General features: G+C 36.2%; 1 protein-coding gene across 5 annotated transcripts in view; it reads left to right on the top strand.

Moving 5' to 3' along the window:
• The window catches only part of myo1b (myosin IB), a 103,622-nt gene that overhangs the window by 24,061 nt on the left and 51,727 nt on the right, over nucleotides 1–27,834 (top strand). For all 5 annotated transcript variants that reach the window (XM_067443287.1, XM_067443288.1, XM_067443286.1 and 2 more), the window contains exon 4: nucleotides 23,357–23,451. In XM_067443287.1, the coding sequence (XP_067299388.1) occupies nucleotides 23,357–23,451 (95 nt within the window). The remainder of the gene's footprint in view (nucleotides 1–23,356; nucleotides 23,452–27,834) is intronic.

Below are 27,834 nucleotides of genomic sequence, written 5' to 3'. Positions count from 1 at the left end.
TATGATTTTGCTGTATTATTGTTAAATTTACATATACAACAAAATTATAAATCTAATTTAAGCAACATTGTGCATATGGCATTGATATTGATTTGCTTTGTATTTTGATTCATGTTTTCAAGTCCTGTTTTAATGAATTGTTAAATGATTTGTCTTATCTCAAAAATGTTCACAGAAGTGTCTTTGTAGCATTTTTAAATATATTTAACGGTTTATAATTTTTAAAATTTCATTTATACAGTGAAGTACAGGGTTATTTTACATTTGATTAGTTTATTCAATTTCTGTACCTGAAAAACCTAAAAAGTAGGGCTGTAAACGATTAATTGCGAATAATTCAAAATAAAGATTTGTGGTTACATAAAATGTGTGTTTACGGTGTATAATTCTGCAATGTGACTCTAAAAAGGTCATACAAATCGAACTATGAGTAATTTAATTTGTATATGTTTTAGTAATAAATAATAATTTAAAAAAATCAGCATTTCTTTTCTGCTCTAATTTGTTTCCTGTAAACGTGGCATTGTTAATTACGAATATTGTTGAATCTGTGACCATTGCTTGAGCTCCTCTATTGTAAGTCACTTTGAATAAAGTCTGCTAAGTGCATGAATGTGTGTAAATTTTTATCATCATCATCATTACAATATCAATGTTTGGTATAAGTTATACCAAACATTGATATTGTAATGATGATGATGATAAAAATTTACACACATTCATGCACTTAGCAGACTATAACTGACAGTTACCCTCATAAAAAACATCTGCTTGAGAAAAAATCCATGCATGTGGAGGTAAATAATGTATATTATCAGAAAGCTGAAATTGTATTTGATAGGATGTTTGGAAATACTCTGCTTTGGATCTTATCCGACCGCTGGAATGTGAGCTTGAACTTTGGTGTTGGGATGGTTTTAGTAATGACCCAGAGTGAGTGTGCAACGCTTCATTCTGGCAACCACACGGTTCAAGAGCCCCGGTGTCACCTCTCCCTCCCAAACTCTTCTCTGCTAACTTTGGCTTAGTGGTCATCTGTGTTTGGAAAGAGCATTTCAGTGGAATCAGACTGTGAATGAGGTTGTCTGTGTTCAGAATGCTCATCTTTTTTGAGGGGGAACTGTCCCTCCAATGGTCTTTATGACATAACTGTCTGAGGTTCATGCAGAATGTTGTCACATGTGTTCAGCACATTTAGCTTTTTAGCTTTACTAAGCAGAATTGTTTTCTAAATCTGGCCTGAAAGTGTTCTCAGGAACATCTCGATTCAGACATCCACACTTTCTTACTCCTAAATAAAAACGATTTGATATCTAAAAAACCTTTGACAATCATGATCACAGCAGAACATTCAGATCAGAACATTGATTTGCTGCTGCTGTTGACCCAGAGAGAGCATTTGTTGTTGTACTGGTTCACAGAAGTTTGTATTTTGAATATATAGTTCGGATATAAACACTGATGTCTACAGCAGAGATCAAAATAGAGTAGGTCACCTTTGAAAGTCAAGTCACCTTTATTTTTATAGCGTTTTTTTTTTTTTTTTGGTGTGTGAGTAAGAACCTTTTCGGGGGTGCCAGGTGTGCGCAAAAATAAAAAAATTTACAAGTTTGAAAATCAAATACCAACCCATTGAACCAACACATTCAAATATTTGAATATTCTGGTACAACCTTAGAACACAGCTTTTTCCATATACTGATAGTTTAAAAGTAGTCTGTATGATTTTGCTGTGTTCTTCTAAGTTAATGGGATCAAACCTGACTAGGGTGTCGGGATGTGATTGAGGAAATTTTCCCACTGTTTAATGGAGGTGTGACAACACCAGTAATACTGGTTTCACTGGTTTAAATAGCAGAATATTGCTGCCAGTTCGAAAGCTGAATGATTGAGACAGACTGGAAAAAGAGGTGCTGCAATAATGTAAAATGTTAAAAAATAATGCATTCTTTGAACAATCAAGCATAACCCTATTCCAGTACATCCCAAAAAACAATTATCTTATCCTTAACCACAGCATCGTCTTAATTAAATAGACAAGCTTTGCCAAATGCTTTAGACAAGCATTGTCTGTCCAGACATCTTTGAAACACTGTCATTGCCCATATGTAATGACTAGGTGGACCTCTCCTTCCCTCTGGGGTCTTCTGTTTCCTGAGTGCCTGCTTGCACCTGCTACCCAATACCACTCTTCCTCAGCATTGAGTTTGCAGCTGTGTTCCAGTCTATTAGGCCTAATTGTATTTGATTAGAGAGGAGCAAAATAAGTAGCATTGCAGTGATATTCATGTGCCCTTTACCAAACTACTGGGCATTAGGCAACAAAGTTTTGAACAGATAAAAAATGCTATTTTACCTAATGTTTGTGTGCATTTCTATGTACCAAGGCATTTAGTTTAACAACAGGCTAACAACAAAGTATATTAAACATAATTAAGTCTTCCATCCTAAATATGTTTTTGCTTGCATTGTTGCCTTTGTAGTGTGTTCAAAATCACTTGATTGAACTATGAATTAGTCTACACTGAATCTCCACATGCGTATTGCCAGTTTTAAGTCAATTTTGCTGAATTCCACATTTTCCCTCAAAATCTGCCCACAACATTGAACATTAAACATTGATGTTAAATACTCTATAAGCCAATCAGTATCCATGAGTGGCTCTTTTTAGTAATCTGCATGACAAAGTTGGTAGCAGGTGTTTATCCTCCTCTCATTTCTGGAAGATGCAGGCTTTGGTCAGTGTGTCATGCTCAGATTTGAGCCCCTGTGTCTCAGGGGGTAGATTGTATTACATTTTATGTAATGATGTAATGGGACCTCTCAGCACTCTGCAAACAATGCCCTAGTGCTGCTCAATAGCAGAGAGAATGTACCATGGGGGGAAGCCAGTGCAATAGACGGGCCTCACATCAAGGGTGTGTTCCTGCAGACACCTGGGATTTTTAAATCGGCAGATTTTCTCAAGCCACTGAGCACTAAGCCATCAATCTAATCATTTTTTTTATATGTCATGTTTTACAGAATATTTAGACAAAGTATAAAAGGACAAAAATCACAATTTAACATATTTTGCATTTGTATTTGAGTATCATATACAATATATTTATAGGTCATATTGTAGGATATAATGAGATAATGAAGCTCATACTTGAAGATAAGGCTGCTCTGATTGATCGGACGGCCAATAATAGCTTTGTTTATAATTTGATCATGTTCTCTAATAAAGCCGATCAGGTGATGTGGAACACGGAGAAGCAAAGAAAACATTTATTTGATTTTCGTATTTGTGAATATACACACATGCCCGGCTTGGTGAGCATTCTTTGAACTCTGTTAGTTGTGTTTTAAATGAACATATTGGGAAATAAGTTGCATGTGTAACAGTATATTGGATCTGTCCTTTCGGTCTTAAAGTGACAGTTCCTGCTGCCGTCTTGTCATTAATTAATGTTAAACCAACAACAAAAGACAATAAGAAAATCACTCGATGCTCTTTGTTAGATTTAGTTGGAATTTTATGTATACAGTAAACATGCTGTATTTGTTAAGCTATCAGCCAATACTGCTTCTTGTGACTGGTAATTGAGCAGCCCCAAAAATCCTGATCAGAGGACCTTTACTTGAAGAAAACACTGCAGTTTTATTCAGAGGCTCTAAATAGTTCTACCTTCTAGTGCTTTTGAAAGACCATTTTAGAATACTTTTCTTGTTTCCCTAAGAATAACTCATATTTGGGTTGTGCCATGTTGCACCTTTTAGTTAGGGCGGTCTGGCAGTTCAGGCTGATATTATACAGTTACTTTACTCCTACTTGTAGGCCAGGGATGGGTGTACATGTAATTTGTGTATTTTTAATTTTGTGTTGATTATCTATGTACTATAACATTAACCTTCTGTAGTGTGGGGTGTGTCTCTTTATATGACTATCTTTACAAGCAGAGAAAGAGATGTAGTGGAGATGTATCAATCAATTACAGTATTGATTTAAAATTAAATAATTATTTCAACCTAGAATCAGGCATCATCATCATCATTAATAGCAGATCATGACCATCCCCACAAAGTGGGGAATGCTGTATGTGCTGGAGACTTTTGTTTGGCTTAGTCTCTCACTGCCACATCTCGCACACATATGGGAAGCAGGAGGCAGGTTTCATCCAGGGTGTGGGCCAGATGTCTGCTTCTCTCATCATGCCTATTCCTAAACTCTAGACTGGCACAAACCCGCTGAAACTGCTGCCTAAAGAGGTTGTATAATGAGCAATCACAAAGAACTAATGAGAGATACAAGTTTAGAAAGTTCACCAAGCCTGGTGCCTTTTCTGTGTGTAGCACCTTCCACTCTGCGGATCCCAGTATCCCAGTGTTAGAATGGTATGACATGGGCAACTGAAATCTTTTTAAAAGATCTCTGATCATTTTAGTCTGGTGTTAACTGCTGTCTGCCTTTTCATCTTTTTCAATTATAGTCAAAGTGCATTAGATTCAAAGCAGCATTGAAAAAAATGCTGATTTTATTTATTATTTTTTTTACTATTTTATACAAAATGGATACTATACAATTATCATAGCAGCAATTTGGCAATACATGTGGAATATCTAGTACCACATTTTGCCGCTTCAGCTGCTTGCATACGGATGTAGACAATAAGGAAATGTTCAGCTACCTCTGCTGTTTACAGAGCTGCTACAGTTGTTTGCTTTCCCAGAATCCCTTTACTGGGTTTCTACCTACACTGTGAAATGTAAATTGCTTGGGTTTGTGTGGTGGTGTGATTTTAGTTTGTGAGGATGTCGTAAGGAATATTAATCGCCCAGTCAATCATGAGTTCTAAGGTATATTTCATACATAAATGATTGCTAACATCACCCAATCTGCCTTTGTATTTAGCCAAGATCTTACCAAGGTCACAGTTTACAATCTGATAAGCAGCCATTGTAAAGGACAGAAAAAGAACATTGACCTAAGGCTCTTTCTTCATTTAATTCAAATAATTTTCTTCACTATCACTTAAGCACAGTTTGCTGCAAGCTGCAAGTGACTCTTGTTCATTGTTGCTCATCCCACACACGCTTACAGGTAATATTGTATAACAAGTGCTGGAAAATAGGTTTTAACATTTACATGGACATTTGAGTGTGTCATCCTGGTTATTGTTATCAGTGGTGGCTTTTCACACAGAGAGAGATGAACTCTGGACTTTGCGTTGGCAGACATGCTCTTGAGTAGAGTGTGAAGCTTCTCATGTGAATGCAGCCACCCACCCTCATCCTTTGGCAGTGAAAAACAAAGCTTACAGCCTCTTTCCCTGCAATATTCACTGCCTACAATCCAAAGCTGAATAAGTGTACCAAAAAAAAAAAAAAAAAAAAGATCTAGAGTATTATGTGGCCATAGGGATAAAGTTGAGGGAAATGCTTCCTTTACAACTGGAAAGTACCTTCTATGGGATTGCATGAGAGTTGCATGAGAGTCTGAATATGTTGGCTCTGCACTGTTTGTTCTGGCTCAGGTTGTGTAATAACTAAATCACCTCTCCTCCGTCATCATCAATAGATATGAATCTGAATGCACACAAGTGTTTAAACTTCTTTGGTCAGCCAGTTAAGTCAGTCAGTTGTAATAGTGTTAATCCACATAGCAGTTTGATCGGCTTTTTTCATTGATATCCACTATATCCATTTTTAATATGTAAATATGTAACTGATAAATTATAAATATTAAAATCATTGACTGCTTAGTAACTTTTAAAACCCTCTCCTGCATTTAAACAAAACACACAGGACTTAATCTGTGCCGACTTCCAAATATTAAAGTATTATATTTTGCCCTGTGTGGACTGGATTTATAATTTGTATTTGTTACATGTCAAGAACTATGGTATGTTGTGAACTTGGCCTCAACCAGTATTTGGTTTTCTCATTGTTTACATTCTTGCTTTGACTTTCCTTGGTTTCTCAGGGTTGCTGCAATGACTTCACATCTTGACTTTACAATTGACCTTCATTTTTTCACGCATGGAGTTAGATGAACTCTTGTGTTTGAAATAATTTCTTTAAAGTACCAGTGAACCGGAAGTTGCAACTGATTTTATTTCAGTGCTGTGACGTATTTACAAGTAAAATGGAATATTGAAAGAGTGCAGGGTTTTACTTCAGTGCACCTCCTCTCCATCTCTCATAGCAGACTAGCGGTTGGAGGGAAGTGGTTAAGGATATTCAAACCCAAGCCGTCAAACTGACATCATTGAAAAAGGAGGCATTCCAAACCGGAAGTTACTTTCCAGATTTTGATTAAAGATTACCACGGTGAACAATTAATTATTTTTATTAACTTGCATGGATGAATTGTTCACCTTAAGACCAGTAATGTTTCCTAATAAAGAAAATAAGGTCCATTTTAATTTAATGAGGACTTCAATGTAAAACTGCAATGTAAAAACCTTGTTTCACATTTCATAGGTTGAACACAATCTACTACATGCTTTCTGTCATTTGATTGATAGTTTGTAAATGTTTTTTTTTTTTTTTTTTTTTTAACACTATTATGAATATCTTATTGATTTTAAACTACTAGCTATCAGAATTTCATTTAACAGTTTGGTCATAAATATCAGCAACTGTACCATATTTTTGTAATACAAAAGGTTCCTCCTTGAGCCATAAAATACTGATGTAAAATCCTCAAATACGATATTCAATAAAAAAGCACATGCACACTTATTTTTAAATGTATTTTCTAATAAATATTTTAGGTAACACTTTATTTGGATTTGACAAACTTGTTGTAACACATTAATTAATTTACTAAAAAACGTAAATTATGCATAATTACAAGTAACTACTAACCCTAAACCTAACTGTAACTCTATATTAAGTATATGTATTCATTATTATTGCTTAGTACTCAAAGGTCAATGTAACTCATCTTAAAATAGTGTAACCATATTTTATTCTAAAAGTCCAATAATTATATCCATAAAAGATTTTTATTAATATAGAGTATTATTTCATATGTCAGGCTTTACAGGGTTAAATCACACTTTTCACAGAAATGTCTTATTCATTCCTGTGAGACGTTCTGTAAACTTTGTAGAAAAGTCAAAGCAGGCTTTGAGGTAGTCAGCCATGCTATACTGTGCTAAGTTATGAGCATTATATAATCACCACATTGCACCATATAATTTTATTTATTTTGGCTCTTAAAATTTGAAGGTGACCCCTCTCCCAGTATGTTCACAATCCCTCTCCCTCATTTCCTGCCACGGGGTTGGATAAACAAGCTTTGGCTCGTGTAGAACAGCCTCCCCTTGGCCACAGCTTGCTTGTACCACAATGGCATCGTTTGTCGTCTAGTTGAAGACTGCTTGCCTCCACAAAAGCACTACATCCAAATCAGGGTCATGCTTAGGTCATGCCCCCCGATAGTTAGATGTTAGACATGTCAAGTGATGTATTTTTGTGACATGTTTAACCTATTCTTCTTTGTACCACCTCTCATGTATGTGTGTGTGAGAGAGAGCGAGAGAGAGAGAGAGAACGTGTGATATGAGATATTGTGTGATGTGCTGTGTGTACATTGGCATATTACATTTCTAGTCTGGGTTGTAGTCAACTTTGAATATTGGAAAGTCATGGATGAGAGAGGATGTTCTCTCTCTGGGGCATCAGGACACCAGAACACACAAAGGTTTGTGCTGGGCCTCTAAAGCACGCAATTATTTTTCATGGAATACATTTTAGTTCATCCGTTTTCCTGTGCATCGCCAAAAGCCGCCTTATAACTGCCTAGACAGCATTTTAAGATTTATTTAAACCGCAACATGCATTTGATTCCAACAGCTTTGGATAAGTTTGAGAATGTTGCTAAGCTTACTCCACGATTCCCTAAAGGTACCATGAGATAAAAATTCACCTATTTTCAAAATGCAGGTTATAGATCCAAGCAATTCATCGGTGCAATTTTTTTTTTTTCTTATGTCATTTCTTATTTCTTAATTGACCTAGTAATGTGTAATCAAAATTTAATTACTGGACCTTCCAGTAAAAAAAAACTTCTCTATGGTGACATATTTAAGACTTATCCAATCATTTAGTGCATTTAAACCCACCCCTGTGAGCTCACGTTCATCTGCCTCTTTTTCTGAGTGAATGTCCATATTAGGATTGGGCGATGTCTACCAAATTGGCATCAGACAATGTCTACAGTAAAACATTTTGATGGACAATGACATCGGGAGGTTGCGTGTGAGCTTAAGCTCCATTAATGTGGCGAGCGTCTGAAGAGAGAGAGAATAAATTGTTCATTGAGCTTTTTTAAAGGGGTCATATAATGCCATTTTTGTTCAAGTTAATTTCAAGTTAGTATGAATCTTTAGTGTCTAAATGAAAACTTTGTAATGTATTTTAATTCAAAAATTCTCATTAGTATTGTAAGAGAACCCACATTTTACCTGGTCAAAAACAGCTCCGTTTTCAGCAAGCCATATCACTGCATACGGCTTTAAATAATAATGAGATTTGCTCACCCCGGCCCTCTGTTCTGTGGAGCGTTTTGACACAATCTAGAGTCGGACCCGGGACAAGATGACAGCTCCAACGAAATTCGACAATTAAGGCTCAAACAGGATGTTTCTGAATGGTTGGTTAACTTAATGTCACTTTGATCTATATTTATGTACTGGCAGGGAAACATTAGCATAGTGAGATACGAAGCTATGTGTATACGTTAGTTCATTGACAGATTGATGTTAAAGTTTTTTTTTTTACTGTAACAGACACCGTTATAAACCATCTACTAAAAGTAAGCTTAGTGTAGTGTTACCACATTGTAATAACACCTTAACCATAAAGCGTTGTTCATTATAAACGTGGGATTATGAATTATATTGAGAACATCATGCATGGAAAGCATGCCGAAATGTAACTTACCCCTTAAACTTTCATCGTGAAGCGTGCAAGCGTTTCAAACTACTCACTTCTTCTGGAGGTGCAGCAGGAACACGAATAGCTGGTACCGATCCTTTTTTTCAGGAGCAGCTTCTTAGCAAAACCTGCTTTATACTGACCCTTGTTTATAAAGCAGTCTAGTGAGAAATGATACGCACAAACATGAAAGCTTTGACGTTGATCGGGGGGAATATTCCCTTTGAAAACAACTCAGCCACTGTGTCTTCAGTGGTTTGGATTTAGGAACATCAAAATGAATGCTGTGTTCATTATTACACCCAAGAACAGAACACCGTATAAGGAAATAATAAAAAAAAAAAAAACTTGGATTTTTATCATTATAGGATGGTTGTGTACAGGCACTGCCAACACACATTTCCATACAATCAACTTGTAAAAGTGCATGTACCATTATATGACCCTTTTAATGTCATTTGTGTTGTGTTATGGGAACAACTTCATTATTTGCCGGGCAGCGGGAGGGAGATCTCATGACACTTGGCTCAACATCATAATGTCTGTCAGCCATTAGCGATGGTCGATGGCACTGTCTATTTGCCCAACCCTAGTCCTCATATTAATATCCAATGTATAGAACTAAGTCCCCATACTACTTTTTCTTTTCCCTACAAATCCCCTACAAGATGGTCTGTCACAACTTCTGTTTCACAGCTACTTTAGTAATCGCACACATGAAGAATAGGTAAAATAGGCCATATGTTAAGCTCTTTAAATGCATTGAAGTGTATTTATAATATTTTTTTTATCTTCCATTGTCTGCAATCTTGGATGGATTATTCTTTAGCTGTGTCCAAAATTGCTTATTATCTGAGTAGGTATTAGATGAAGAACATTCACAACCTTCACAATGGCCCTCATTTATCAAAAGTGCGTACACCAAATTTCCAGCATACACCTTGCGTACATCCAAAACCACGGTGACTTTGAGATTTATCAATATGGACGTTGGCGTACGGTACGCTCAAATCCTACGCCAGCTCAGGAGGTGGTGTACGCACGTTTGAGTTAGTGGGAAAATGCGCAGAAAACAATTCCTAACACCACAAAACGCACTGACAAAGATATGCTATATGACCCACTGTTAAAAACCACAACATCAACATTCAGTGTTTATTTTTGTGCAACATGAACATCAATTTTTAATTTGTGTGACTTTACCACAGCGTTTGATTTGTAGGCATATGTATCCAGTCGCGAGCCTGTGTGCTTTATCTCTACGTTTCAGGCCCGCCTGGCCCGGCAGCTGCGCACGGACTGGGACTAAATAATGACAAAATAATAAAAACGACCTTCTTCTTTTAAATAACAAGCGTCATTAAGAATAAAAATCATAATAATATGAAGAAGAATCTTACAAATTGTCATGTAATTATTAATGTGAATGAATGGTACTCCATGTCACATCATCATCACTATTGTGCTCCCCAATACATGTGCCGTGATACGAAATTAAATGCTAATTGTTACAAAACGTGCTGTAAAATAATGCATTTTGATAGGTAATTTATCATCCTAAAAGCTATTTAAACTGCTGGAGTGCGCTTCTCAACCCCCACACTATTAACAGTACTCGTAATTTGGGTCCATATTTTGTTTTTGTAGGTGCCTTTAATCCCACTCTTTAAACTCCCAAATAAAACTTTTTTTTTTTTCTCCACTTCCCTGTTGGTCTCGATGGGCACACATGAAGAATCATCTCACTAGTTCACTAGTCAGGGCACTGATCAGGAAGTCAGCCCATTGACTTATGTCCTAATCAGTGCCCTGACTAGTGGACTATAGTGAGATGATTGAGCACGCCCGATCTCCACGTCGGAGAAGTTTCGCTTCTTTGCAGTCTTCCGTGTGTCCATGGTGTAAAATGAGGGCGTGGGGGAGGCGGAGACTTGAATATATAGGGGCGTGTTATTCTGACGATAGTTTTCAGCCGCAGCATTTATCAAGGGCAAGTATTGCGTACACCTGCGGAGGTGCGCACAGCTTCATAAATCAGGCGATGAGAGGAGTGTAAGCATAATCTTACGCCAACATATACACCAGTTTCTACGCAAGATTGATAAATGAGGGCCAATGTGTGCAGTATGAATGAAATGTATAACTTCTCCCACATGGCCTCATGATACAAAGTGTCTCATCTGATGCTCTCTTCAAAATCTCGGCAGTGGTATTTTATTTATTTATTTATTTATTTATTTATTTATTTATTTATTTATTTATTTATTTATTTATTTATTTATTTATTTATTTATTTTCAGGATATAGTATTGAAGTTGGCATATCCGGATAGGTTTATTTTCCACTGAGTTCATTTCAATGCATTCTGCAGCCACTTAAAGGATGCATGCATTGCAACCAAAAGAAGGTATACATGTTCCCTTAAAATGCTTTCAACAGACAGCTTTTTTGATTGCCTAAATGTAAGTCTACATAAGTCTTAAAGCACAGATGTAGGACACATGACTGAACATACAGTGCGCAGACGTCAGGAAAGCTGAGTCAGTGCAGATAGAGGGAAGCAGTAAAGTCATCCGGTTTAGGGTGACTAAAAACAGACCAACTTGATACTTCCTGAGGGTGTGAAGGGGCTGAAGGAGGTGGATCCCAAATGTGTAGGTCTCTCACACACTTTATTGTTTAAAGACGACATATACCTTTTGTGCTAAAAACACTCAGCAAATAGAAGATTAGAGTTTGTTTGTTTGTTCAGTTATCAGTTATGTAAAGTCAATTGTACTGTTAGGTTAAAGTCTTCAATGGATAGTCGACCTCTCATCTTAATCCCAATATTTGTCACATCTTTAAATTAAGGCTTTGGCTTGGGAAAAACGCCTCTATTGAACTGTTCAGAGTCAGTTGTCTTATTTCTTATATTGTCTTATTTCATTGCTCTCAATATGGAAAAACATCACATCCTCTGGCTGTTTACTCTCATAGGCTTTGCAATAGCTTCCACATGTGCATGTAGATTCAGACACACTGAAGTCTAAAAAACAAGAGCCATATTTGTGCAGGAAGCAGCTGAGGTGTTTGTGGCCACCTGTTTGAATGCACTTGTTTTTTTCCGGCTTTACTTCTCCGGGGCTTCCGTGGTCCATTGTTTGTTCCAGTGCAGACTATGATCATTCCACCACAAGAAGGAAAACATTACTTCCACTCGCTCATTCAAAAGCAGATATGGATATCCTATTTCAACGAGGGGATCAGCGTGCTGAGTTACAAATCATTATTTTGTTACTATGCATTTTGACATTTGACCTTTGTGTTGAAGTAAATACTATACAGAAAAAAACAAACAAATGTAATTTATACATGAAAATAAATATATAATAAATAACACATTTATAAGTTGACACATTACAAATACTGAAAAATTATCATAATTTTACAGATTATTTATTTATTTATTTATTTATTTATTTATTTATTTATTTATTTATTTATTTATTTATTTAAATGTATTATTATTTTTTTTTTTTTACAGAGAACCAATATTAATAAACTAACTTATTTTCTTGATGCTTTTGAAAGAAGTTTCTTGAATGTCTACCTTCTGTAAATGAATTGTGTTTGTAAGGCAGTTCTTTTGAAGACATTAAAGGGTTAGTTCACCCAAAAATGTAATCTTTTTCATTAATGACTCACCCCAATGTCGTTCCACACCCATAAGACCTCTGTTCATCCTCGGAACACAGTTTAAGATATTTTAGATTTAGTCCGAGGGCTTTCTGTCCTTTGAATGTAAGTGTATGCCCATTTGCTGTCCACGTCCAGAAGGTAATGAAAACATCATCAAAGTAGTCCATATGGGACATCAGTTGGTTAGTTAGACTCTTTTGAAGAGTCGACAATACATTTTGGTCCAAAAATAACCAAAAATACGACTTTATTCAGCATTGTCTTCTCTTCTGTGTTCCTCAAATAAAGAATTAAACGGTCATGAATCATGATTCGGATCACGTGTCAAACTGGCAAACTGCTGAAATCACGTGACATTGACGATATGAATCACGAATCAATCTGCTGATTCACGACCGTTTGAATCCACAAACTTCCACAAACGCGGAAGAGAAGATAATGCTGAATAAAGTCGTATTTGTTAGCTTCAATAGAGTCTTACTAACCAACTGATGTCACATATGGACTACTTTTGATGATATTTTCATTACTTTCTGGATGTGGACAGCAAGTGGGCATACACTTACATTCAAAGGACAGAAAGCCCTCGGACTAAATCTAAAATATCTTAAACTGTGTTCTGAGGATGAACAGAGGTCTTACGGGTGTGGAATGACATTAGGGTGAGTCATTAATGAAAGAAATTCCATTTTTGGGTCAACCCTTTAAGACTCCAAATCATTTAAATAGTTATTGATTTGAATTAATCTAATGACTCACTGACTGAATCGTCTGCTGTCTGCTGGATATTACATTTGACATTTTTTATATATATATCTCAATATCAGAAACTCTGTACATTAACAGCATTGATTCTGGCTGTGTTTTGGGTGTTCCTGCCCTTGTGATCAGTTTTCCCTTTTATGTACAACTATGGGTGGTAGGAACATAGTATTTTCTGCCGTGTGCCTCATGTTGCGGATTTAGGCCTTACCACAGCCTTAAACCAAACTGAAATTATCATTCAATCTCCTGTAGGCCATGTGCTTAAGGCCGTCCCTCCTCCATTCATCATGAAGCTCTCATTCAGCTCCTGGTCAGATGTGGATGCTTCAAAGAAATAGATTTCTAAGTCTTCTATCAGACAAAATGATGTGTGTATACAGTAGAAATGGATCCCTATACTTAGCAAACTGACCCCTCTGTCCTGACCTTGTGATTATTGCACAGAGACGTTTAACTGCAGATGTTCTCACTTTACTCTTAATTTCCTCTCTCTCCGCACATGGTGTGGCTCCAGGCAGGGCGTGAAGACATTTCGAAGAACATCTAATGATTCCCTGGCCTTTGAATGCAAACCAAAACTCAATTTTAGCTCAGGACAAATACCACACACGCGTCTCCTCCCTTTTGTCATTGGAAGAGTTCTTGTCTTTTTTTATTGCTCTTTATAGACTGACTGTGGAAGCCTAAAGGGCCCATTCATATTCAAATTTAAGGTATTCATATTCACATTGACCCGCCACCACTTAAAGAGGTTTTGCAGTGCATGCTGGGACAGCCTAAAGCGTCCCGATGGTCCAGATCTGCCACTTTGGCAAATTTCCTTCAATGGTACCCTGTCCCCTCCCATGTTCCTCTGTCAGGGTTTGGGCAATTGTATTATGCTTCTCTTTTGTTTGGGTCATGTCGAGCGTTTTGGCCACCTTACAAAGCTCAAACATCTGCTCTCTAAGGCTGTGCACGCTTCTGTGTTGATGTAATGCCCCATTCCATTTCTGTCTCCTACTCTTCACTTTTCTTCTCCCAGACCTCCGCCCAGAGCCCAAACCAGCATCAGATGGACTCCATATTTTTGGGTTTAGTTCTGATTGCAGTTTGTGCAGTGTCAGTTTGTTTCATTCAAGATTTAGTTTGGAGTGTTAATAATAATACCTAAGAGATTATTATCTTTTTATTTAAAATGAAGGCTCTATTCCAAAACCTAGAGAGTTGCTTTGCTGTCTGACAGGCATTTGCAGAGATAAAGTTAATCATTTTAAATGAGTTTCATATTTATTTGGATCGACTGGGACTGTTTGGTCTGTTCTGTATGAAGTTGCAAATTAAAAGTAACATTATATAGTGACTACTAGAGCTGTGGAATATAATCTTTTTTCAATGATGATATGAGCAATTCTTCATCAAAGCATAAAAACAAAATAATCTAGGCCTATTTTATGCAGTTAAATAAGCGTGTGGTGCATATTAATGTGTTTTTTTTTTTATTGTAAATAAAGTATGCCTCAGACAGCATGCTTGAATGGTCAGATACACCAGTGAGTATTCCAAATACTAACATAAACATTGTTGGTTTTGAAAGAGGGAATCTGAGCCCGTATTCATGAAACATTTTATTGCAAAAAGTAGTTCCTAGTGACAAAATTCTAAGAAAATTCTTAGAAAGGTTGTTTTCCTCTTAAAATTAAAGAATAAATACTAGACAAGAAAAAAGAAATTCAGAAAGCATCTTAACCCTTAAAAAAGGTCTTAAGGTCTAAGTCAAGTCACCTTCATTTATATGGTGCTTTTCACAGGGGGTGGGGGGGGGGTTAACTAATGATTAGTTAATCATTTACATAACAGATTTGTTTCATGTTAGTAGCATAAAACAAGTCTGTAATTTAAGTAATTAAACTACATAGAGCTGTTAACCCCTAACAAAACTGTTTGGGGTTAACAGAGCCATCAAAGAACACTTTATAATGTTCAGATCTGTCAAATCACACGCATATCTGCAGTGCACACTTGTCCAAACTGCCATCAAGCTGCTCAACAGAAGCTCTTACTGTATTCATGTCGATGTCGTGTTTGTGACGTTGACGACGTGAAGTTGATTGTTTTAGTCACTGGCTTGATTCACTGATGCAGCAAGACGGCCAGTGGTGGAACTGACCGTATTAAACGATTTAGAAAGAAAGTCTGTGTGAACTTGAAAGATTAGCTGCACATCAGAAATCACTGATCCCAGATCAGGCCTTAAGGAACACGGTTGCTCACTGTTTGTGGTGGTACTGTCAAAACCATATAGAGCATACAGGGCCTGAGGCCCCGTCCACTCGAAGCCAGCGCTTTCCCAATCCGATCTTTTTTTCCCCCTCGTTTCAAGAAATATCTGCGTCCACACAAGATTACCGAAACTGACTAAAAACGATGTAGTTTGCATGCCAGGGCAGAGTGTGGCGCTGTAATTCTGCCACAGAAATACACTAAAAACAGAGAAGAGTTGTTGCTAGAAGGGGTATAGCAGTGGTCGGAGGTGAGGCTAAATCTCACAATAAAATAACAACAAATACATTTGCTATTTTATTAATGCCTACACCTACCCCAACCCAATACATACCCTTACAATAATGCAGATACGTTAATTAAATGACACGATATTGATGTGCGCATGCCCAGTGCCCGTAGCTGTATCCCTTAATTCTTTCACCGTGCTGGACGTAGTGTGATGACATCACCGTTTCAGAAAATATACGGATTCGCTGTACACATGAAAACGGAAGATGATCGTTTTCAGATTTATCCACTTTGGGACCCGGTTTCAGAAAATATCGGATTTATGCTTCTAAAACGCCGGATCCATGTGGACAAAATGCTGATACGGTACAAAATTTATACGTATACAGCTAAACCCGTCCGTGTGGACGGGGCCTGTATATATATATCAAAATCAAAAAGCACCAACTTTTTGGGGGGGTTATTACAGATTAGAGAACATATACTTACATGTTTATCACTTTTAGCAGTGTTTTATGTAACTTCAAATGGTTTTCTGTAAAATGACACCAATTGTGAACTTAGACCACTGTATGTGTGTATGGAAAACTTTTCAATTTGGGTTGGCCAAATCCAGGCAAAAATCGCAAAAAAAAGCCCTGGAGTTTAAGAGGATAAGCAAAGGGATCACCCAAACAAAATACAGCAATTTAAGACCCTTGTGTCACTGTTTATTTCCTATCAAATACAGTAAGTACAACATTAACAGCATGGTAAAAAAAAAAAAAGGAAAAAAAAAAGGAATGTATACATTGATAGAATTTTTCGGCATTCACACAATGCATCCCTGCTGTTGACAGAATTTACAGGTGCTGTGCCGAATTATTACCTCTCTAAATCCCCAGTATGGGTAGGTTTAGGATTAAATGTAAGGGTAGAATTAAGATTAGGGGGTGGGGTTAGGTAGCAGTTTCAAGGGGGGGTGGGGTAATAATGGCAAGTTGTTAGAATTCAGCACAACACTCGATGTCAATTTATGATTTCACTGTTATATGGTGGGGGGGGGGGCTATTTTGAGTGCAGAGAGTGCAGAATCTGCAGATCAAAACAGGTAAAAAAGCAGCAGAAACTTGCGATAACATATTGTGATCATCTAACATTTAAACAGCATTTACATCAAAACTGCCTAATGTTACCGAATGAAATGTCAACCCAGAGAGTGGTATAGGGCTGTGTTTTATATATATATATATATATATATATATATATATATATATATATATATATATATATATATATATATATATATATATATATATATATATATATATATATATATATATATATATATATATATATATATATATATATATATATATATATATATATATATATATATATATATATATAAATAACAAGACTATATATATATATATATATATATATATATATATATATATATATATATATATATATATATATATATATATATATATATATATATATATATAGTCTTGTTATTTATATATATATATATATATATATATATATATATATATATATATATATATATATATATATATATATATATATATAAATAACAAGACTATATATATATATATATATATATATATATATATATATATATATATATATATATATATATATATATATATATATATATACATACATACATACATACATACATACATACATACATACATACATACATACATACATACATACATACATACATACATACATACATACATACATACATACATACATACATACATACATACATACATACATACATACATACATACATACATACATACATACATACATACATATATATATAGTCTTGTTCAAAATAATAGCAGTACAATGTGACTGACCAGAATAATCAAGGTTTTTAGTATATTTTTTATTGCTACGTGGCAAACAAGTTACCAGTAGGTTCAGTAGATTCTCAGAAAACAAATGAGACCCAGCATTCATGATATGCACGCTCTTAAGGCTGTGCAATTGGGCAATTAGTTGAAAGGGGTGTGTTCAAAAAAATAGCAGTGTCTACCTTTGACTGTACAAACTCAAAACTATTTTGTACAAACATTTTTTTTCTTCTGGGATTTAGCAATCCTGTGAATCACTAAACTAATATTTAGTTGTATGACCACAGTTTTTTAAAACTGCTTGACATCTGTGTGGCATGGAGTCAACCAACTTGTGGCACCTCTCAGCTGTTATTCCACTCCATGATTCTTTAACAACATTCCACAATTCATTCACATTTCTTGGTTTTGCTTCAGAAACAGCATTTTTGATATCACCCCACAAGTTCTCAATTGGATTAAGGTCTGGAGATTGGGCTGGCCACTCCATAACATTAATTTTGTTGGTTTGGAACCAAGACTTTGCCCATTTACTAGTGTGTTTTGGGTCATTGTCTTGTTGAAACAACCGTTTCAAGGGCATGTCCTCTTCAGCATAGGGCAACATGACCTCTTCAAGTATTTTAACATATGCAAACTGATCCATGATCCCTGGTATGCGATAAATAGGCCCAAAGCCATAGTAGGAGAAACATGCCCATATCATGATGCTTGCACCTCCATGCTTCACTGTCTTCACTGTGTACTGTGGCTTGAATTCAGAGTTTGGGGGTCGTCTCACAAACTGCCTGTGGCCCTTGGACCCAAAAAGAACAATTTTACTCTCATCAGTCCACCAAATGTTCCTCCATTTCTCTTTAGGCCAGTTGATGTGTTCTTTGGCAAATTGTAACCTCTTCTGCACATGCCTTTTTTTTAACAGAGGGACTTTGCGGGGGATTCTTGAAAATAGATTAGCTTCACACAGACGTCTTCTAACTGTCACAGTACTTACAGGTAACTCCAGACTGTCTTTGATCATCCTGGAGGTGATCATTGGCTGAGCCTTTGCCATTCTGGTTATTCTTCTATCCATTTTGATGGTTGTCTTCCGTTTTCTTCCACGTCTCTCTGGTTTTGCTCTCCATTTTAAGGCATTGGAGATCATTTTAGCTGAACAGCTAAACAGCTCATTTTTTGCACCTTTTTATAGGTTTTCCCCTCTCTAATCAACTTTTTAATCAAAGTACGCTGTTCTTCTGAACAATGTCTTGAACGACCCATTTTCCTCAGCTTTCAAATGCATGTTCAACAAGTGTTGGCTTCATCCTTAAATAGGGGCCACCTGATTCACACCTGTTTCTTCACAAAATTGATGACCTGAAGTGATTGAATGCCACACTGCTATTTTTTTGAACACACCCCTTTCAACTAATTCAACTAATTGCCCAATTGCATAGCCTTAAGAGCGTGCATATCATGAATGCTGGGTCTCATTTGTTTTCTGAGAATCTACTGAACCTACTGGTAACTTGTTTGCCACGTAGCAATAAAAAAATATACGAAAAACCTTGATTATTCTGGTTAGTCACATTGTACTGCTATTATTTTGAACAAGACTATATATATATATATATATATATATATATATATATATATATATATATATATATATATATATATATATATATATATATATATATATATATATATATATATATATATATATATATATATATATATATATATATATATATATAATATAATATAAATATAAATTTATATATAATATAAAATATACACACACACTCATTACAGCATTGACAGCATTTATTCTGGCTGTATTTTGGGTGTTCCTGCCCTTGTGATCAGTTTATATACATATATACACTGCATGGGGTGGCAGTGGCTCAATGGATCATGTAGGTTGTCTAGAAACCGGAAGGTTGGTGGTTCGATCCCCGGTTCCACCTGAACAAGTGTCGAGATGTCCATGAGCAAGACACCAAACCCCAGCTGCTTCCGAGGAGCTGGATGGCACCTTACATGGCAGACACCGCAGTCGGTGTGTGAATGGGTGAATGTGAGGCAAGATGTAAAGCGCTTTGGATGGCCATGGGGTTTGTTAAAAGCGTTATATAAATGCAGTCCATTTACCATTTACATATTTACATGTATACATACAATGGAGATCAAAATTAGAGAACAATTTAGAAACATTAGACTTTTTTCAGAAATATTGTTGATATTCATTGCTTGAAGTTTGAAGGACGATTAGCTGTGGGTATACCATTGTTCTGCTAGCATGTTTTACAAAATGCCATGGTACTTCAACAAAAACCTTTTTGTCAAAAACAGTGATCACAATAACCAATGCAGCACAAAACAAACATTACAACTAAAATGTGATGCTTACAGCAGTCATACATTAGTAGGAAGTATACTAAGGAGGTGCTTACTTTGAATGAGCTCAGCACATCTGCAGCCACAGGACAACACTTGATTCTCACAATGCTCCAGTGTGATCTTGGTCCACTCTTCTTCCAGTCTCTTCCACAGTTTGGTAACTGTAGTGGGTTTCTTAGCCATAACTTTTTCGCCAATGATTTTACATAGATTTTCAATGGGGTTTAGGTCAGACTCTGGCCATTTCTTTTTTTCAATGCTCTCACTTTCAAGGAACTGCTTTATATGTTTTGCAGTGTGATTGGGGGCATTGTCTTGCATAAAAATTGTGGGCTGTTTGGGAGATGCTCGCAGTGAAGCAACCACATGTTGCCGAAGGAGGTTCTGATAAACAGGTTCTGAGGTCCTGCCATGTAGCTGTATAATAGGCCCAACTCCTGCTGCAGAAACATCCCCAAAACCGTGCCACTTCCTCCCTCCTTGGTCACTGCAGAGTGAGCTTTCAGTCTGAATTCTCTTAAAAGACAAGACACTGTATGGCAAAATAGATCCTTACTATGTTCAGCGAGTAATTCCAGCTGCAGTGTTGAACCGATTCCACATTGAAAGTCTCTGCATTGTCCTGTCCTCTCATGCATTGGTCTTGCGTACCTTTTTGGGTACTGGAATGAATTAGTATCTTTGTAAAGATTCAATATTCTAGAAATTACAGATTTGGAATGACCAACTTCTTTGCGATAGCTGAAAGGGTCATCCCTTTGGCCTTCATCTGGACAACCTGGTGTCGTAGGTTTTCAGTAAACTTAGAGTGGCTTGCCATCTTGCAAAGTCAAGGAAAATTTGCTTCAAGTTAAATAGGGTTTGCCAGATTATTACGGAAATTAGCCAAAGTGCCAGATTAACACTTGACCAGCGTTATTTTTCAATTGTCTTATTTAAGTTGTATATACTGTATTTCAGAATATATTTAACTTGTGAAAAATGCTTAAAAACTGCCCTTTTGCTCCTGTTAGGATAATTTCAAAAAGGACTAAGCAGTGACCTTGAAAATTAGGAAATTGTATGTTGTTCTCTAATTTTGATCTCCGATGTATGTATGTATGTATGTATGTATGTATGTATGTGTGAGTACTATTCTATAATAATATTATATGTATGTGTGTGATGTGACCATCTAGTTTGGCTTTACTTGTAGGTTTTGACTTTACTAAAGCATCATAGAAGGCAGCATATTCATCCTGCACACTTTTGAAACCGCCTACGTCCCCTGTGAGGCCACTCCCAAAGCCACCCTTACTGGATTACTGTGACTAAGTTGGAGAACAGACACTACAATTAAATACTGAACGTGCCTTTTCAATATAATGAGTGAGTTGCCACGTGAGTGTCACAGCTCAAACGCTGCAGTAGTCAGATTACATTTACCTTCATGAATGAGCTGAATGAGCTCTCGTGATGATTCACAACGCGTGTTCAGTTTGGTACATTTTCAATTCATACCTTTTGGAAGCTTAACTTTCATAGAAATTAATTTGAGAAGTTAAAACACTTCAACAGATGAAAACATTCAAAAGATGATGCAAATATCGTCAATTTGAGTCATCGGAGGAATTTTTCCAGAAATAAAATGCATAAATCTCTTGTCTCAAGCACAATCATTTGAATATACTCCAGGGTTTCTACTGATTCAAAGCCATATGCTAATTGCTAAAGTAACACTTTAATATGGATTGGTATGTGTGTGTTTTTTACTCTCATAGGGGCTCTCATAGAAAAACATTCCATTGACATGCATTATATATGCGCAACAGTTGGAGTTTAAAATCTTCATTTGTGTTCTACTGAAGAAACAAAGACACCTACATCTTGGATGTCTTGACATCCTTTGACTTTTAAGGGCATTCCAGTGAAATTCTCAAGTTTCTGAATGTACAGCATGCCACATCAGATAAGGCAATTTTGTCATGGCCATGAACATATATCATACAAGTATTACATCTATTCCATTCATCTTGGAACACCTTGGAGCTCCTTATCATTGTTATATTTGTACACTGACTGTATGTATACAACTATAGCTGCTCATGAATCTGATGAATCCAGACTTGAAGGAGGGGAACTACATGCAGCATTTCCCTTAAAATCAGACCTATTATTAGTGGTGGTTTTGGAAAATTCCTAAGTAATGATTGTTGAAAAGTACAGACTGTGAGGAAACTGGGAGGTACAATAAAATAGGTTGAAATTAGCACTGTTTTAGGCCAATTTAGTTAGAGCTGATCACTCAGTCTGGAGAGTTTCATTCAGTTATGGACGTGTTCATGCCTAGTGTCTACAGCAGCCAAGAACCTACATACAGCCTATGCCATACAAATGTGAACTGACACTGCTGCTATTGTCTTTTCCTATTCAAACAAATCATTTACAATTACATCACTGTTACAGAGCTCACTGGGTTATAGGATATGACCCACTTTTCTATTGTTTACTGTCCTGGAATGTATGTCGAATTAATCTACTTTAATGAAGAAGATATATCCTGTTTGTTTTCTATCCTGTTTGTTTTCTATCTTCCTCAAAACTGAGGAATTTTCTCAAGTGCTGTCAACTGCTGATGCGTCCATCATTAAAAATAAAATTTGATACAACGCAAAATGATTCAACAGACTGATGGAGGATTGTGACCGAAAAAAGAGAAGTTGTGCACAGCGAGACAAAAAAACACACACACACAGTGTTTTTCAGTGAATTATTGGATGTAGAGATTAATAATTTTGTAGCTATTTATTGTATTATTTTTATGTAATATAAAGAGGAATACATTTCTGAGTTTAATTCTAAGGACATTTTTTGTGTCCTTGCGTTTGAATAGCAATTTTGGTACTGTCTTGGGTCACTGCTGGGTCCCAAAGCAGAACAAAAAATATGGGTTCTAAAGCTGCACCAGTTGAGCTCCCCTTTAATCCATTTAAACATATTGAATCCCTGGTGTCTGGCCAATCCACTGGCAATTTCCACCTCTAAACCAAGCACTGTGTGTCCTCTTAACGCAGCATATCAGAAAGTGTTCTCGATTTCTCGATCAGTATGTTAATAACAGGTGTAGATGGTTTGTCTAGAAGTAAATCGCTGATACAGATTCAGCAGGACACTGAAGACAGGTGCCTAATTTCAAATTAACGTTTTGCTTTGAAGTTAAATTAACTTGAATGTTCTCTCTCTTTTTTCAGTTATGCTCTGGCAGATGAGGCCTACCGGTCCCTGCGGGATCAAGATAAAGACCAATGTATTCTCATTACTGGAGAGAGCGGGGCAGGAAAGACTGGTAAGACTCATGACAATATTTATACTTGTATCAAGCTAGTCAGCAACAAAACAGTAATGATGCTGCTAACTTTACATTTACTGCTTTTGATATAGGATTTTATAACTATGCTCATTCCTGAATTCTCTATAGTTAATCTCTTTTAGCAGTAGCTTTGTCTCATTTCATTTCATTTCGAAGGCTGAGTCCTCTGGAGGACACATCATGTGAAGGATGCAGTATACGGAGTGTCCTCAATCAGAATTAAAACGAGACATCCTTTGTAGGACAAACAGGCAGGAAGCATCACGTTGCTATGCAAACACGTTTAGCCTCATTGCGCTCTCATGGCAATTATATGAATGAAAATGATTTATAACTTGAAAATGACTATGAAATGTGTATTTCCTTGACAGCAATGTAATGTTCTTAACGTTTAAAAAGCTCTAAACACTTCACTGTAAAAAAAAATATTTAAAGTTACCTGGTTGCCTTAATTGAGTTCATTGAAATTAAAACTTTGAGTTAACACAATGAACATTTTTGATAATCGACAACCTTTATTCAAATATTTTGTAAGAATATTGGGTAATTTGTGTTTTGTGCTATTTTCAAGATTTATCAGTTTTTTTTTTTATGTGGTTCGAGACAATAATATTTTAAGTTTCTATTTATTAAACCAATTTCCTTCATTGTATCAACTCAAATTTTTAATTTCAATAAACTCAACATTTTAAGGCAACCAGGTTACTTACTTTTTTAAGTTAAACCAAAAATATTTGTTACAGTGTTGTAATCCTTTCTATCACAACTATCTGTTTGAGGCTTAAAAAACAAAAACAAGTTTGAAACTGTGGGTTATTTGCAGCAGCGAAGGATACACCTCATGCAGCCTTCTGAAATGAGACATGGCTAATGTCGTCAAATAATGATTTACCCACTATGCACTCTGTTGCCAATTTGTTCCTGTTTACAGTAGTTATTGCATTGTCGTTGTGGGATAAGAGTTAAGACTGTCATAGATTCTTAAAAGTCCCATTCTTCACATGTTTTCGAAGCTTTGATTATGTTTACAGTGTGCAATATACATTTATAATGTATAATGTATAATGTACAATATACAATTATAATATTGATTATGTTTACAGTGTGCAAATATGTTTACAGTGTGCAATGTTCCCATTCAGTTCATGTTTTGCGTGTAAAAAAACAGTATTTTTCACACCATTTACTTATCTGTACAGCACTGTTTCCTCTGTCCTAAAAACGACCTGATGATTTCCTTGTTCTATGAAGTCCCTCTTTTAAAACATGTAACGAGTTCTGATTGGGCCAGCGCTTCCCGTGATGTGATTGGACAGCAGCACACTTTACCCGGGAAGTTCCTGCCTCTTACCATAACGGGGAGATGCAAGCGCTCAATATGCGCTCTTCTCCACGTGGGAGAGCAACAAAACTACGGCCCCTTTTTTGCGTGTACTTGTGGGCGGAGGGTTAGTCAACAAACGGTTCTAGTGACGTCATTACATCCCTGCACTTCCTGCTGTAGTCCAAACCGGCCGTTCGCTGTAGGCTTTGAAATGGAACTTCTGTTAAATAAAATATCTCGCTTGGCATTGAACTTTGAGCTTTATAATTTTACAGGTATTATTTATGCTCTAACAGCAACATTACACACTAACTAAAGTTTGAAAGATGGAATCGCAAAGAACAGGACCTTTAATAAATTAACATTTAATATAGTTATATTATTTTGACTAATCTGCAATGTAAAGTAATGACTTGAATTAAATTAGTTCAGAGGACTAACTCTTCTTGTGTCAAACTGTTCATCTGGTGTTGGGAAACAGATCAAGATCTACAAATGGGAAACAGGTGCTGTGTTCCTTGACGCTTTAATTTGTTCCCATTCAGTGTTTACATATGGATGCCTCATATTCTCATATTCTCCTATCACATCATTTTCCATTGTGTTTAGAATCTTTTTAAAAATTGTGTGTAAAAAAATTTGTACCTGCCTATCTGTCTTTTTTTTTTAAAAGTTGATTAAGCATATATATTATATATAGTAAAAAAAAAATGTATTGTAGTTTTTAAATTGTATATTCATCTGACAATCAGCTCTTAAATAGTGCTCTTTTGACTGAATTTATCTTGTTATTTTACAAATGGTAGTATTTAACCACAGCTGTTTAGCAGTGCAGAACTGGACTCCTCTTGTTTTAAAATGACCATCTTAATGTGCCAACCATTCAAATACAGGATGTCCAATAGTTAAAGCAATGAAATAAATGGGGATTGCAGTAATCCACACACTACAGACAAGAGCAAGTGCTGATGAAAAACATTGACTGTTAGTCAAGGTGACTGTTAATTTCAAAATGCTCTTCTGTACTAATGAAAATCTACCACAGCTCAGAAATAAATTAAATTGGACTCTCTTATTCAGTATTCAGTATCCATGCTTAACCTATATGAAATGAGGAGTTATGGCATTATTTTCTATCTGCTTGATTATCACTGTATCTTTATGTATTAGATTTTGATTTAAAATGTTTCGTAGTTTAAGTCCTGTGAATTGAGAGCAAAGTCCAAAAATAGCCATAAATCTCTAAAACATAAGTGGGCGTCCATCCCTTCAGAAAACATTTCATATCAGCACTTCTGTGTAAGTCACTGCTCTCATAGGTCCAGACATGGGAAAGTCATTAAGCGTCAAACAAGATAAATCTGAAATAGCTATTTGTGCCAAGTAGATTTAAAGCATTTCATGTAAAAACTGAAACGGGTTTAAACCGATAGTTTAATAATTTGGGCATGTTCCGGGTGTTTGTTTTTTTTATTTTTTTTATTTTAACAAAACGTGTTTCATTTATACCCATTTCATTATATGCAGTGTATATATGTATACATGTATACAGTCAAGTGTATAGGGGTGTAACGGTTCACAAAATTCACGGTCCGGTTCGATACGATACACTGGTGTCACGGTTCGGTACGTTTTAGATACAGCAAAAATATAAAAAATTGGCAGATAAATTACCTTTTTATTTTTTAAAACTAACAAAGTAGGATTTAAAAAAAAAATGTTTTTACATTGAACAAAGATGGAGCTATACTTTACCCATCTTCTATGTAGTTACAGAAATAGACATTAGCTCATTACAATAGCTCTCTCCACACTTTTTTCACACGCTAATGCTTCTGTCATCCCTTTGGCCAAATCCTCACTTGTGTGACTCTCAAGGGGCGTGTCTGAAGAACGTGGCTGTTCAGCTCCCATTCATCATCGGTAATGTAATGTGCCGTTACAGTCAGGTAGCTTTGTGTAGCCCTTGACGTCCAGCCGTCTGTTGTCAGAGCAACCGCTGTTGCTTTGGCCAATTGGTTCTCTATTTGGGCTTTTGTTTTTTAGTACAAAGCAGGAATTACTGGCTAAAATGCGCTCGTGAAGGAACATTGTAACGGGGCTCAATTACTTTAAGCACGTTCTTAAAACTCCTTCTGCAGTGCGTATGCGGTGCGTTTTGCGCTGCGTATGCGGTGCAGAAGCCGTACGCCCTGTTGTCCTTTCACATATGTTGCGTTTTCAGTCCGCAACCATTAACATGGGTACAGAAAAAATACGCACCGCATAGGCTACGCACTGCAGACGGAGTTTGTGTGAAACGGGCGTAAGGTCTCATATCCGCGGCTATAAATGTATTTTGCCTTTTGAATAAAAAATGTCGGTCTAAATGCTGCGGGGATAGTTTGTGGAATAGTTTGTGGCTGTTTATTCTTTTTATCGTCTTGTTGTCGGCGTAAATGAGTTGATTGACATAATGAATGTAATTAATAATTAAATAATTAAACAATTAATAATTGAATTATTCCCGCTGCTGTACCATCATATAGCAAATGCGACATACCGTTGTTTTTTAATCCATCACTCTTGCCAACACCATCATAGCTTACAGAGAATCCAAAGTTCACCAACACACCAGACCCGTTGGTTATTGGAGGATCTTCTATTTCTGGTCTGTTAAACGCAATAGCCATTTTGCAATGAGCATTCAGCGTGCACCTGAGTAGCCTAAGCGAGCACCTGACTGAGCAGTCTAAAACATATTTGTTTTTTGTTTTTTTTCTCTTAGTCAGGGGCGTTGCCTGTTACGTTGTTTTGGTTATTGGCTTCCTTGTTGAACACATAATATTATATGTTACATACTTTTTTTATTTTCCAAAACAAATTAATTAGACCAAGAACCGTTCGGTACATAATGCGTACCGCGTACCGAACCGAAAGCCTCGTACCGAACGGTTCAATACGAATACGCGTATAGTTACACCCCTAATATATATATATATATATTATATTATATTATATTAATGTTTCATTCTTTTATATTTCCAAACATTTGA

Source organism: Pseudorasbora parva, chromosome 5, assembly GCF_024679245.1.
Source record: "Pseudorasbora parva isolate DD20220531a chromosome 5, ASM2467924v1, whole genome shotgun sequence".
Classification (NCBI taxonomy): Eukaryota; Metazoa; Chordata; class Actinopteri; order Cypriniformes; family Gobionidae; genus Pseudorasbora; species Pseudorasbora parva.
This window is presented reverse-complemented; position numbering and strand designations above follow the sequence as displayed.